The sequence below is a fragment of the Phyllostomus discolor genome, chromosome 5 (genome assembly GCF_004126475.2).
Source record: "Phyllostomus discolor isolate MPI-MPIP mPhyDis1 chromosome 5, mPhyDis1.pri.v3, whole genome shotgun sequence".
In the NCBI taxonomy this organism is placed as follows: Eukaryota; Metazoa; Chordata; class Mammalia; order Chiroptera; family Phyllostomidae; genus Phyllostomus; species Phyllostomus discolor.
The window spans coordinates 3,947,360-3,960,610 of NC_040907.2; the positions used below are offsets into that span (position 1 = coordinate 3,947,360).

The 13,251-nt window shown below is 68.6% G+C and overlaps 1 protein-coding gene across 1 annotated transcript in view; it reads left to right on the top strand.

Moving 5' to 3' along the window:
• The window catches only part of CAMTA1 (calmodulin binding transcription activator 1), a 735,454-nt gene that overhangs the window by 654,148 nt on the left and 68,055 nt on the right, over positions 1-13,251 (top strand). The window contains 2 exon segments of the mRNA XM_036025251.1: positions 1,499-1,625; positions 7,454-7,588. Of these exon segments, the coding sequence (XP_035881144.1) occupies positions 1,499-1,625; positions 7,454-7,588 (262 nt within the window).

Below are 13,251 nucleotides of genomic sequence, written 5' to 3' on the forward strand. Positions count from 1 at the left end.
TGAACGACAATGTCCCCAGAGCCAGCCCTGCCCAGAGGAAGCCCCACGCAGGGGCCCCGGGGCCGCCCCTTCCAGAGGGGAGCACGGAGCCCTCCCCCGCCACTTGCACGGGCTCTGGGAGCCTCCTCCGTCCCATCCCTCGCAGCACCCCCTCCTGCTTCCGATGCCCAAGGCCAGCCCCCGGCCAGGTCCCAGTCTTGGTTCCAGGAGCATTGTGGGAGCCTCAGGAACAAGCCCCGCACTGAGGCTTGGGGTCCGGCGCAGGGGTGGGCCGGCGCCGAGGAGAGGTCGCCCGAGAACAGTGGCCGAGCGGAAGAGTGGGTGTCACCGGCCTGCGGGCAGCGGTGGGAGAGCTGGGCTCTGGCCTTTGCAGGCTGGAGAGGCGGGGGGAGGGGGACCAGGGTCCCACAGTCCACGCTCCCCTCCACCCCCTGGACCCCGTAGGCGTGCCTCTGGGTCTTCCCCGGCCCAGACACTGGACGGCACTTTCGGCCCTGCCCTGGGCAGCTCTCGGTGCCCTTCATGGGGAAGGGGAGACGGAGCTGGTGGTGGGCCCACCCAAGGACAGCCAGAGAGGCCAGCATCCCTGCCCTCTGTCCCTCCTCCTCTGGTGACAGTCTGAGTCCCGGTGGAGCGCCCACCCTCACTGTCCACACAGGACACGACACAAGGCAGGAAGGCGCTGTGAGTCACAGAGCGGGGACAGCACCGTAGTGAGCAGGACTGACCAGGCCTGGCCCGGCAGGTCCCCGCAGGAGGGCAGGGAGCACCCGCCTGCCCTGCGCTCTCCTGCTCCTGGGCGCCTCTGGGCCCCTGACGGGAGCAAGGTCATCCCAGGCCCCCTCCCCCACTTCCCTCTTCCAGCCCAGCCCCCCACCCCCACCCTGAGGGAACAGCTGCAGCCCCAGACAGGCGCCCCCCCCACTCAGTGCGGCTCAGCTAACAGACAGAGGGGCTCACACCCACCCAGCCCCCAGCTCTCAGCCCCTCCCCGGCCCAAGGCACCCCCCTTTTCCTAGCTCTGCTGTCTTTCTGATCGCCTTCGCCCATCCCCCCTTCCCTGCCTCCTCCTTGGCTCGCCCCACCAGGCCCCGAGGATCCTGGGTCTCTTCCCGCTGCCCCGCCAGGACCCCAGTCTTGGGGGTCATGACACTCAGGTGCTCCCTCCACCTGCCCACCAGCAGCCTCTGCTCCACCTCCTTCCAGGGGGGCTTCAGGGGCGGAAACCAGGCGAGAAACGCTGTGCTCCCCGTGTGCAGCGCTGAAGGCTGAGCCGGAGAGGGTCAGAGGTCAGAGCTGCCAGTGCCTGTGCTGGATGCCGGCGAGGAAGGCTTGGGGCACTGGGACCCCCAAGGGGCCAGGCGAGGAGGCCTGGGGTCCCCCTCTTCCTGCTGCAGTCAGAAACAGTCAGGGCTCACCCTCAGCGGCCTGTGTCCCCTGCCCCTCCCCCCTCCCCCCCGGGTGACTGACACACGTCCCCGCTGTCTGTCCCCTCCAGGGAGGTGTGAAGGTTCTCATCACGGGCCCCTGGCAGGAAGCCAGCAACAACTACAGCTGCCTGTTCGACCAGATCTCAGTGCCTGCGTCCCTGATTCAGCCCGGCGTGCTGCGCTGCTACTGCCCAGGTGAGGTGCCGCCCCTCCCCCGGGACCTGGGGGGGGCCCCCAGAGGCGAGGGTGTCATCACTCCGGGCCTCACTCTCCTCGGCTGTGAAGAAGTGCGTCCCGAATCGGCCACTATCACGTCATCCGTTCTGGCCCGTGGACCCGTGTCAGACGGGGCACGGGCGCAGTTGGCGGGGTTCTGCGTGGTAAGGTCGAGAGCCAGCACCCCCAGACCAGCCACCCCAGGGAGCTCCAGCCGCCCCTGACCCGGATGGGTTGCTGGAGCTGGTGGAGGGGCCCAGCAGGCGCTGCGCCGGGGTCCGAGGCCACCCGGGGCCGCAGGGCAGACCATGCCCATGCGCCCATGGCCCGGGCCAAGCAAGAGCCGTGAGAACAGGAGAGCCCACAGGTGGGGTCCGCAGGGCCAGGCCTGCTGGGGCCCAGGGCAGGTCAGAGAGGGATGGGGAAGGCCTGGTGGGTGGCAGGGGAGGGGCGTCAAACTGGGAACAGTCGCAGGGACTCCGCTGAGGTGTGACGAGCCGCCCGCCCCGCGCCCAGGCGTGGACAGAGACTTTGCTGCCGGGCTCAGGGGCTCTCTCAGGGCTTCTCCATCTGCTGGGTGGGTGTCCCTGTGCGAACCACTCGCCCTTGACCTCTGCCGCTACCACCTCCCCAGGGACTCGTCAGCTCCGTGCGGGTGGAGTCCAAGGCTCAAAAAGGGCCCGGCACGCCAGAGGAGAGCGGTGTTTGGGCAGCAGTTGCCTGCTGGAGCTCACGCTTTCCTTCCCCCGGGCCGTGCTGGGGGCTCCCCTTGGCTGGCCCCTCCCCCGCCCCACTGGCCCCACAGGTGGCCTGTCCGGCGTGCCGGGGCCACAACCGGAGATTGGGACCGGGAGGTGGGGTGGCCAGGGCAGAGGCCACCGCCCCACGGCCCCTGGAGCCAGGAGCCCTGCACAGGAGAAAGAGAACAGTCTGTGTGGAGAGTCGTGGGCAGGGAAGAGAGCGGGTGGGGGTCCCTGGGGCAGCAGCAGCCCCAGCCAGTGCCAGGGGCCAGTTCCCCCCACCCCTGGGTGCTCCAGCCTGAGCCTCGGGCCGCCCCCGCCACCTGCCTCCCCCCAGCTTGGGCTCCGGAGCTTGCTCACAGGGAAGGCGCTTCCTCCTCTCTCCCCATCTCCCCCCACCCCAATGCTGCCCGAGCTGGGCTCACGCGCTCAGCCTCCACTTGAACCCAGCACTTCTTTCACCGCAAACACCCCGGGGAGCCTCGGCCAGTGTCCCTGCTGGCCCTGCCCCCACCAGCCGCCTGGCAGGGAGCTCCGCTGGGCCTGCTCAGCCCTCACGGCCCCTGGCAGCCCTGCCCGGCCTGGAGCACAGCCCTCCCGCATGCCAACGGGCTGGGTCCGCCCACTGCGCTGGGGGCTGGGTGCAGCTAACAGGGGCCCCCCTGGCCCTGCCGGCAGGGGAGGGGGAGGGGGAGAGGGCAGTGAGTTGCTAAACTGTCCACTTATCACCTGCTGCTGGACGGGACTCGCCAGGCCTATAAATAGACGCCACTTCCTATACCTGGTCCCGGCCTGGCCGAGCACCCAGACCTTGCCCGTCCTGAGCTATCTGACCCTCCAAAAAAAAAAAAAAAAAAAGAAACAACTGGCCTCTGCGCGCCCTCTGGACGACGCCCCAGGCCAGGACCCGGCCAACCCTGGGGGCCGGGCCAGCCGCACAGGTCAGCACAGCCCGGGTCCGCCCGCCCGCTGCCGTCCGTGCGACAAGCTCAGCGGCGGACACCTCTGGGCCTCAGTGTCTACATCTCGAAAACCCTGCCAGGCGGCGGAGAGAGTGCAGGATGATGGGGGACAGGCCCCAGAGCGCCCGGCGCACTGGCTCAGTCCCCGTGGGCGCTCCCCAGTGAGGCCCTCGCTCCGGTTCGCCCGGGGGGAGCGGGAGGGGGCCGGGCTGCTCCAGTCCGCGAGTCTGAGTCCCCCAAGCTGCCCCCGGGGCGGGGGAGAGGGGGGGGGACTGCCCTGGCCACTGCCCTGTGGGCTCTTCCAACAGACTGCAGCTCGGACCAGCGAACACTGAGGGGTGGCGAGAAGGCACCACCTCAAAGGCAGACAGAGACCTGGGCCCCCCCGCTGCTGGGCCCTGTTCTGCCCCCCGGCTCACCGCAGACACGGGGTCCCCCTGGGACTTCTCGCTTTGAGCCCCAAGGGGAACGGGACCCTCTGTGGGGCGGCCCTGGGTTCACTCACTCATTCATTTATTCATTCATTCCTTCATTCATCAGATAGTTCTCCAGGTACCGGCTCGGTGCCTGGAAGGAAACAAAGCTTGAGGCCCGGGGTTACCCCTAACCCTGACCCTAGCGGACAGTGCTGGCTGCCTGAGGGATCGCCCCGGGTCTCCCAGGGGTTTGGGGACGCCAGAGGACACTGGAGGCCCCCAGCCAGCCTCCCTGAGAAGAAGAGTTCAGAGGCCCTTGTGCACACACGCAGCAGGCCAGCTGAGGGGCTGGGAGTGGCCTGGGGGGAGGGGCACCTGCAGGGAGTGGGGGAAGGGTACCAGCAGGGAGTGGGGGCGGGGCGCCTGCAGGGAGGGGGGAGGGGCACCTGCAGGGAGGGGGGAGGGGCACCTGCAGGGAGTGGGGCAGGGGCACGGGAGCACGGATGACCGCTGCCCACCAGCCGGGCACACCCGCCCAAGTCCAGCGCGGGGAGGGGCGGGGGACGTCCAGCCCTGACCGACGACGCTGCTCTCCGGAGCCGCGGAAGACACACGGCCGTGGGCGCCGTCTCCCCGGAGACTCCAGCAGCGCTCCAAGGCCAGGAGGGAAACGGGCGAGTCCGGTCCTGAGCGAAGGGGGAGGCGGCGGCGGCGGGCAAGGAGGACTTGGGGCTCAGGGAAGGTCACCGGGCTCAGAAGAGGAGAGGGGAGTCACGGACAAGAAGACTTCGCTTTGGGGCTCCTGGACAGCCCCACCCTGGATGCCCGGCCAGTCACCAGAAGGCACAAGACGAACTTCAACATGAGGGGTGCTTTGTAGCGGTTCATTCACCGGTCATGGAGCGGCCACAGCACGCCAGGCACGGACACGACGGACACGGGCCCCGGGCGTAAAGAGATCAGGGCGCACCCAGCGCCCACTCTCCCGGAACTTACACTCTCCTGCAGGAGGCAGCACAAGAGGAAACAGAAGTGGCCGAGATGGCTGAGAAAACGCCGCCGTCTGGACACTACAAACAGGGGGCTCTCCCAGGCTGAGACGGGAATGATGGGGCGGAGCCGGTGCGGGAAGGGCAGGGGAGGCGCCCAGGCGGCAGGCGAAGGGCGTGCAAAGGCCCCGGGGCGGGAAAAGGCTTCTTAGCAAGTGGGGGGAACACCGAGGCGGGAAAGCCAACCGCGGCGAGGTGGGGAAGACAGGAAGGACCCAGTCGCGTCCCTCCTTCTGAGTCACACCGAAGAACCGGGTGTGGTCTCACTTGCCACGGGAAGCCATTGGTCGTGAGTGGGGAGTGGCTGGATGTGAATCCCGCGTGTCCAGCCCATGGCCCACGGCCCCACGCGGCCTGGGATGGCTGTCCGTGCGGTCCAACACAAAATCACAAACTTAAACTATCATGAGGTTTTCTTGTGATTACGTGTCACAGTGTCTTTAACGTGTGGCCCAAGACGACTCTTCTTCCCGTGTGGTGCGGAGACGCCAGAGGGCCGGACACCCCTGGCGTAAATCCCGTCTGTGGAAGCGGAGTCTGAGCGTGCGGGGGAGCGGATCGCAGGGGCAGGAGCAGGACACCGCAGGAGGCGGCGGAGGGGCACCTCTCCTGGCTTGTGGGGCCGGGCTCCGGCTCCTGTGGGCAGTGCCCTCCCACGGGCTTGACGTGGGAGTGTGGGGCTGTGGCCCCCGGACACCGCGCCAGCAGGGATGGGCCTCAGGGGTGCGGACATTGTCCTCAGCAGAGGCCACCCCAGGAGCCTGAGCCAGAAACAAGGGCCGCCTGGACCCGTGTGGTGGCGGTGCCGACGGAGGGAAGCCAATGGACCTGGGACTTGCTGATGGGCCGAGTCAGGGGGAGGGACAGGGGCATCAAGGGAAGGCAGCATCCTGAGGGGTGGGCCTGTGTGAGCCAGGCTGCTGGGCTGGCACCCAGGGGCCCACGGGAGGTCCTCTCCCTCCGTCTCTCTGGGGAACAAAGGCACGCCTTGGGATCTGCCCCCGTCCCAGCAGCGCTGCAGGTTGCGCCAGCGCCAGGAGGTGGGGGAAGAAGAGCAGCCGCCGAGGAGGACCCTCCGGCCGGGACGTCTGGTACAGGGGAGCCTCGAGCTCCCCGGGGCCGGCCGAGGGGCAGCCGGCTTGCTACGTCGAGGAGCAGAGCTGAGCGGGCTCAGACCGCGTGTGTGCTGACCACGCTTCCTTCCTGTCGGCAAACCAGGCTGCTGTCCAGGGCAGGCAGGTAACCACAAGCTTGGAAGTCCGCCTGGATGTGCTGTCCGGGCTCCGGAGGTCCTGGACGTGGCTGGACATCCCTGCCCAGAGAGGCTTCATAGGAGGTCCCATGGGGCCCGCACCCGCCGTGGAGCCGGATAACCCAGCACGTGGCCTGGGGCCGAGGGGCCACGCCAGAGCGGAAAGCACAGGAGGAAAAACTCCACTGGTCGTCCTTGCGCAGTGACTTCCTGGAGACCTGCTCCAGGGATGGTGGCGTAATGCGTGCACCGGGGATGGACACAGGCCTCGGGCCCACGAGCTGGCGTCCCCACAGGAAGTGAGGTGTCCGTGAGCCGTCCTCAGGGGGACGTGGGGCTTCGCTCTGCCCCGGGGAGCAGCTGACTTGGGCTTCCTCCAGTCCCTGAGCTTCGGAAAAGCCAGAGTCTAAACAGTAACCCGATCCCCCTGTGGGGCCTCCCTGGAAATCTGTCCCGGGAGGCCCCGGGCGCTGGTATCTGGTGTTCCAGAAAAGCAGCACAGAGAGCACGCGGCCCCGGTGCCGACCCAGGGTCAAGGCCTGGGGGACAGGGCGGCCCCCCTGCACGCCCAGCACGGGCCTCCAGGCCATCGCCGCAGCCACAGCCCCCGAGACTTCAACAGGAGCCCGCCGCCGCAGCAGCAGCCTCAGCCCCAGAATGAAACGGCTCTCTGCCAGGGCGGGGCTGTCCTCTTGCTGACAGGGAGGACGTCCACTCACTCACTCATTCACTCACTCAGTCGTTCATTCATTCAAACAACCTCGTCCACTGAGCCCCCGTGGGGGCCGGAGCAGCTCATGAGACCCGCACGGGCCGCCTTCCCGGCACTCACTGTTGGGGCGCTGGACGCAGCACACGCTTGGTGCCAGCACCCCCAGTCCAGCACCCCGGGCCCAGAGGCACAGCCGAGGCTCCCGCTGTCGCCCCGGGGAGAAGGGAGAACTGCTGAAAACCCAGGGGAGGCCGTGCGTGCCCCGTGAGCCGGGACCAGCCCGTAGGAAAAGGGGAAACGGGAATAAGCTCAAAGGCTTCTGAGCCCGGCCTGCCCAGGCCAGACCGGAGGAGAAGGGGCAGGGACAGGGGTATTCACTCATTCCCCCCTCATTCATTCCTCATTCATTCATTCAGCCAGTCTGCACCGAGCTCCCAGCCCCTGCCCTCACCGGGGAGCAGCGGGGCAAAGCCACACTGCAGTCCGGGGCGTGGAGTGACCGGGGTGCCTGGCGGGGCCGGGGGTCCGGAGATGGTCCCCGGAAGGACAGGCAAGGCTTTCTGGGCCTCGAGGGATGAGCGGGCCCTGGCTGAGAGTGCCCGGGGAGGGCCGTAGGGAGGGCGCACAGGCTGCAGGGTGCCCGCCCCAGCCTGACCTCTCTGTGTTTTGCTTGCAGCCCATGACACTGGTCTCGTGACCCTACAAGTTGCCTTCAACAACCAGATCATCTCCAACTCGGTGGTGTTTGAGTACAAAGCTCGGGCCCTGCCCACGCTCCCCTCCTCCCAGCATGACTGGCTGTCCCTGGACGGTAAGAGCAGCGCTCGCTCGGGTCGCCTCGCCGGACTCCGTGGGGGCCGGGTAGTGGAGGACAGGGCGTGGAGGAGGAGGAGGAGGAGGAGGAGGCAGCAGCCAGGTCTCCATGTGTCTGGCCAGAGCGGGTGGAGAGGGGTGCGAGCGTCCGCCACAGGAGGGCACGGTGGGACGGTGCCCGCACCCACCTGGGAGTCTCCCTGGGAGACCGTGAAGCATGTGCACGTGGGCCTGTGGCCGGCACCCCTGGCGGGGGTCCTGAGTGGCCAGATAAGCCCCCAGGTTGCTGAGAGACTCTTCTCTCGACAAGCAGGGTCCAAGCACCCTCTGCTCGCCAGCCGCCAGGGCTGTTTCTGGGGCGCCCCTGGGGGCCACCCCTGAGCCCCGAGCCCCTTGGGCGAGGACATGGCCAGGCCTCGCTCCTGTCTCAAGGCCGGACCAAGGGGCTGTGTGTGCAGTGCCTCTGCCCCTCGTCGTCGAGAACGAGCTGGGCCTCCCTGGGGAAGGCCTCAGACAGCCGTCGCCTGCTGTCTCCCAGGGGCTCCCTGCAGTCTCCGCCTGGAGAGCATCTGCCGTGGGCCCGGGGCTGCGGCCACGGCGGAGGCGGGAGGGCCGGGGAGCCCCAGTAGGCTCCAAGGGAGGGGGCCGGGCCTGCTGGCCGAGGACAGGGCCCCCGGCCGCGAGGGACTCTGCACAGGAAAGCCGCCCGAGGCGGCTGGGGGACGCGAAGGTCAGAGGCTGCCCTTCGGGCCTGCCTGGACGCGCACGACCTCGCCGTCAGGGAAGCCCGAAGGGGTGCCCGGTGCTCCGCTGCGGACCGCACCAGCCCAGGGCACGGGGGCCTGGCCAAGCTGACCGCGGGCCTCTGCAGAGGTCACTTTCTAAGCCCCCCTCGCCTGCCCACGGCGTCCTTTGCACTCTGACCTCAGACTCCCCTTGCTGCTGGCTGCTGGGGGACTGACTTCCGGGCTTGGGCACGTGCCCTGGCCAGCCCCCGCCCCCCCCCCCGACCCCCTGCCACCCAGCCACCCAGTGTGCCAACCCCAGCCCGTCCCAGTGCGGGCCCCAGCAGCGACAGGGTTCCTGGCAGCCGCCTGGGCCGCCGAAGCTGCTCAGCCGTTCTGAGAGGTGGCGCCGGGTCAGCAGGCATCTGCACCCTGGCCGCGGCTGCCCGGGAGCGCTGGGCCGGCCTTGGCAGCGACGCTGGCTTCGGCTGGAGCCAGCGGGAGCTGCGAGGATGGCCTGCAGGGTGTAACGGAGAAGGGCAGGGTGACCGGGGGCTCCCGTTCAGGAAATCCGGTTTCCGTTTTGCGGAACAAACGGGGGACGGAGCTGGGAGCTCTGCAGAGCCCTGGCGCTCCCTGAGGGACCAGGTCACCTTACCAGCGTGACCTGCGGGGCGCTGGCACCAGTGTAGGGCCTGTCTGGGAGACGGAGCCCTTCGGAGAGCCAGGCGTCACCCAGGCGGTGCCTCGGAGCCCGGGAAGCGTCAGCCAGCCCCCCCCCCGCCCCCCCCAGCAGCCCAGGGTGCCGGCTGTACCAGGCGGCTGCGGGCAGGGGAGGGACGCTGCACCGGGCGGCCCCGGGGAGGGTACGCCGCCACCGTGACTGCTTCCTGGCAGCACGCCCACCTGCTCTCCAGGAGCCCCCTCAGGGGGACTTGGAGCTCTGCCCACCCTCCAGTGGGCCTCCGGTGAAATAAGCACCCCCAGCCCCAGCAGAATGCGCAGGAGAGATGGGATGGCAGGAGTTGGGGAGGGGACTTTGGGGAGGGGAGGGGACTCTGAACAAAAGATACAAGTGACTGATCCACCCAGGGATCGCTTTTGAACCTTTCACCAGCCTGATAAATAACAGCGGGGAGGGCCGGGCAGAAGCGCAGCGATGAGCAACGGGGACAGCTGGGGCAGCCCCGAGGGGGGGATCCGCGGCCTTCTGGCCAACCCTGCGGCCTGGCAGTGAACTTGGTGTTGGGGAAGATGATGCAACGGGCCTATCCGAAACCTTCCTTTCCCCTTCCCGTCCCCGCTCTGGTCTCTGCAGCGCCCGTCCTCAGCCCTTTCTTCCCGGGTTGCTGGGCAAATTCTGCGTGGGAGCCACTGAAAGGTGGAGACGCGCGTTGAGCAGGGAGCGGGGGTGGGAGGCTGGAAAGGGGCGGGGGCGAGGGACTGCAGCGCGGAGCACACCGGGACGCAGCGGCTGGGAGGGAGTGTGCGCGCGCGCGCGGGCGCGCGCTCTCACACACATGCACACACATGCACACACACATACACTCGTTCGCATGCTCGCCCGCCCCGCGCAGCTGCAATGCAGGGCCTTCGCAGACCGGCTGGCAGCAGAGCCCGCGCCCGCCAGGACTGCGGCGCGGCTCCACGCGGGGGAGGGCTGGCCTTCCCTGCCCCGGGGAGCGGCGGTGACGGCGCCGCCGCGCGCTTTCGCACTGACAGCCGACACCGGCTCTGCTGCGCGGTTGTTTCCCTCCGCCAGTCGCCGGGCTCTCGATCCTAGCAGCATTCTTCGCCGTCCCCGCCCCCACTCCCATCCCAGGGTGGGGGAATGTTTGGAGAAGAGAATTTCTGTCTTCATTTGATGTTTTAAAATGGCTTTGTTTGCCAGACTCAAGGCTGGGGGTGGGGGTGGGGGTGGGGCGGGGGCGGGGCGCAGCGGCAGCAGGCCAGTAAGCTTTGTCTGACAGCCCGCCCCTTGCGGGGGAGACCTTCCCCGAGGAAGGGCTTAAGTGCAGGGGTGCCACCTCCCCCAAATCTCAGCTGGGTGCAGCCATCCAGGCGGAGACAAAGCCCAGAGATGGGGGGAAGGGAAGTGGGGGTGCTGCCACAGCTCTGCAGCCACCCAGGCGGTTTCTCTGGGTCCCCCCGAGCTACAGCGTCTCCCCCCAGCCCCCCCAGCCCCCCAGGACTTGTCCCTTCTCCCACCTCCCGTGGGAGCTCTGAGGGGCACAGCCCCAGCCTTCCAGAGTCCTGGGCCGTGGTACTTACGTCATGAACGCACGTGTGAATGAATGGACACATGCCCAGGGACCCACAAAAGGATCTTAGTTTGGCCCGGTGGTCAGGAAGGCTTCCCGGAGTAAGGGGCCCTTTGCTGAGACCTCAGCGCTGAGCGGGCATCAGCCAGGCCCAAGGGGACGGGAAGGAGCGCCCAGGAGAGGGGGGCAGCAAGACCCCACACCTTCGGGGAGCTGCCCTTTCCACCACCTCCGGCCCCCGCGGTCCAGACCTAGAACAGACCTTCCCAGGCCACGTGCGCCAGCACCCCAGGTGGTCTGGGGCAGGCCAGCGTGCACTTGGGGGTGCAGCGAGGAGCCCTTTCTTCCAGGGGAGAGGCAGTCAGGCGGCAGGGTTCAGCCTGGGGCCGGTGGGGAGGGACTCTGGGAGTGTCACTTCCGCCTGCGGTGGGCCCCGAGGATGCGAGGACGCGAACAGCCAGGGCTGTGCTGGGCGCAGCCACGTGCTGTCGGCTCCGACAGCCTCGCCTGCGTCTGCAGAGAGCAGGGACCCAGGCAGTGGCACTGCAGCCCTGGAGCCGAGGGGGCGGGGCCGGCCCGGGGCCGAGGGGGCTTTAAGTGACCCGTCCCTGGAAGGGAAGGTGAGGGGGACTTCTGCGTGCCCCGTTCTTCCTCGTGCAGCCATCACGCTCACTCCAGGGCCTGGATCAGAAGACCCCGGGGTCCTCTGGCCCTGCCCCCCGACCTCTCCCCCACCTTCCCCCACCGAGCAGGACCCCACTAATCCGCTTACACTTAACTGTCTTTACGGATTGCCTCTCAGCCAGCCGAGCCTCCCGCCTGGGGGAGAGGACTGGAGTGAGGAGTGGGTGTGGCTTTCTTGGGGTCAGCCAGCTGGTCCCCCGGGCAGGCCTGCCGACCCTCGGGGTCTGAGAGGGACCTCGTCATCTCAGGCAGAGGGAACGACAGGGCCGGGGTCTCACCCCTCATCACCCAGGGGCCTGCTTTCTGTGGAGCCTCAAGGCGGACACCCCAGGGCAGCCCGCCCCTCCGGCTCCCGGGCGGAGGGGGCTGTCCAGTAAGCTGACCGCCGGGGCAGCCTGGCTCCGTCCGGGTTAGATGTCAGACAAGCCTGAGCTCGGCCCCCATCTGCGGAGGGGCAGAGAGGGGACCGCACTCGGTTCAGCCTCCCCACTTGGCCTTTCGGTCTGACCCAACCCTCTGGTAACAGACAGAAGACACATAGCTGGGCCGGCCCCCAGCTCCGCCTCCCTCCTCCTCCTCCCAGCTGCCTGCCCCTGGCACGTGGCCGCGGGCCCGCCGGCCTCACGCCTGCAGCCTGCGAGCACCCAGAGTGGGGACCCCACGCTGACCTGGGGACCCCTGGGGCAGCCCCGGGGGCAGGGGCAGAGGGCCTTCCAGCTGCCAGACACCCCAGGGCTTCCCCACCTGTGCCCGCTCCCCCGGCCTGCTCCCTCTCTCCGACAGACCTGCCGGCCCTTCGCCCGGTCACCCTCCCTGGGCCCACCCTGTCCGCACCTGTCCCCACGGGAGAGAGCGCAGGACCCGGGAACGAATTCCGAGAGCATCGCTTTGACCAGATGATGTAGAGGAAAGACCCAAGTAGTTTGGTTGCAGGTAGTGTCAAACGTCAGTTCCGGGAAAACAAGCATGGTCCGGTCTGCGTTGGGGGGGAGCACAGAGTTCATAGGGGGCGTTCAGAGAAGACCACAGCCGCAGCGCCCCGTCTGGGCGGCAGAGCTGCCCGGGTTACACCCTCGGTCGAGGCCTAGGGGCCACCCTCTCCTGCCTCGGAGCACTTGGGAGAAGCTCCACGTGGGAGAAGCAGCGACACGGGGACTTCCCTCAGCGAGAAGGGGGCCCTGCCCAGAGCCTGCCTTCTGGCATTCCCCTGCCACGGGCACCACACCAGGGCCCGTTAGCCCGTGGGCCTCTGGGTGCCGCTGGGCTCAGCAGGGGCCTAAGAGACACGGCGGCAGCAGGGGAAGAAGCAGACGTGACCCAGTCTTATCCTTAGGACTGGAAGCCAAATGGCAGGACACGCCTCCTCTTGGAGCTGCAGCCCGGCCAGCTGGGCCCGGGCTCCCCATGAGCAGCCCCTGTGTGGCCTGCCGTCCCTGTCGCACACTGGGGGGTGTCTGTCCTCAGTGCGCCTGAGCTGGGGGCCGAGGGCCCCGGGGACGCTGCCTTGCGCCGCCTGCAGCTGGGGCCACGCCAGGCCGGGGTCCGTCTGCAGCTGCTCTGGGCAGCGGGGAGTGGGTCACCTTGGGGCTGCCTCGCGCCTCCTTGCAGCGGTGACCAGCAGCACCCTGCAGCGGGATGGCCCCGAGGAGCGGTTCAGCGTCTGCAGCGGCCTCGCCCCGCCTGCGGGGACGGGAAGCCAAGGAGGCACCGTGGGGGGAGCCCCGGAGCCGGGCAGAGACAGCCGCTCCTGCAGCATGGACCCCGGCCACCCGGGCTCGGGCAGCCCACCTAGAAGGGTGAGGCGGGAGGCCGAGACTTTCAGGCGGCCAGCGTCCACCGACTTGCCCTTGACCTTTGCGTTGTTCCCCGGGGCTGCTGTAGCAAACGACTACAAACGCGAGGACCTGGTCTCTCGCAGTCTGGAGGCCAGGAGTCCAAAGTCAAGGTGCCAGCAGGGCCGCCCTGCCTCTGAGGCCCCTGGGGGCCAGTCC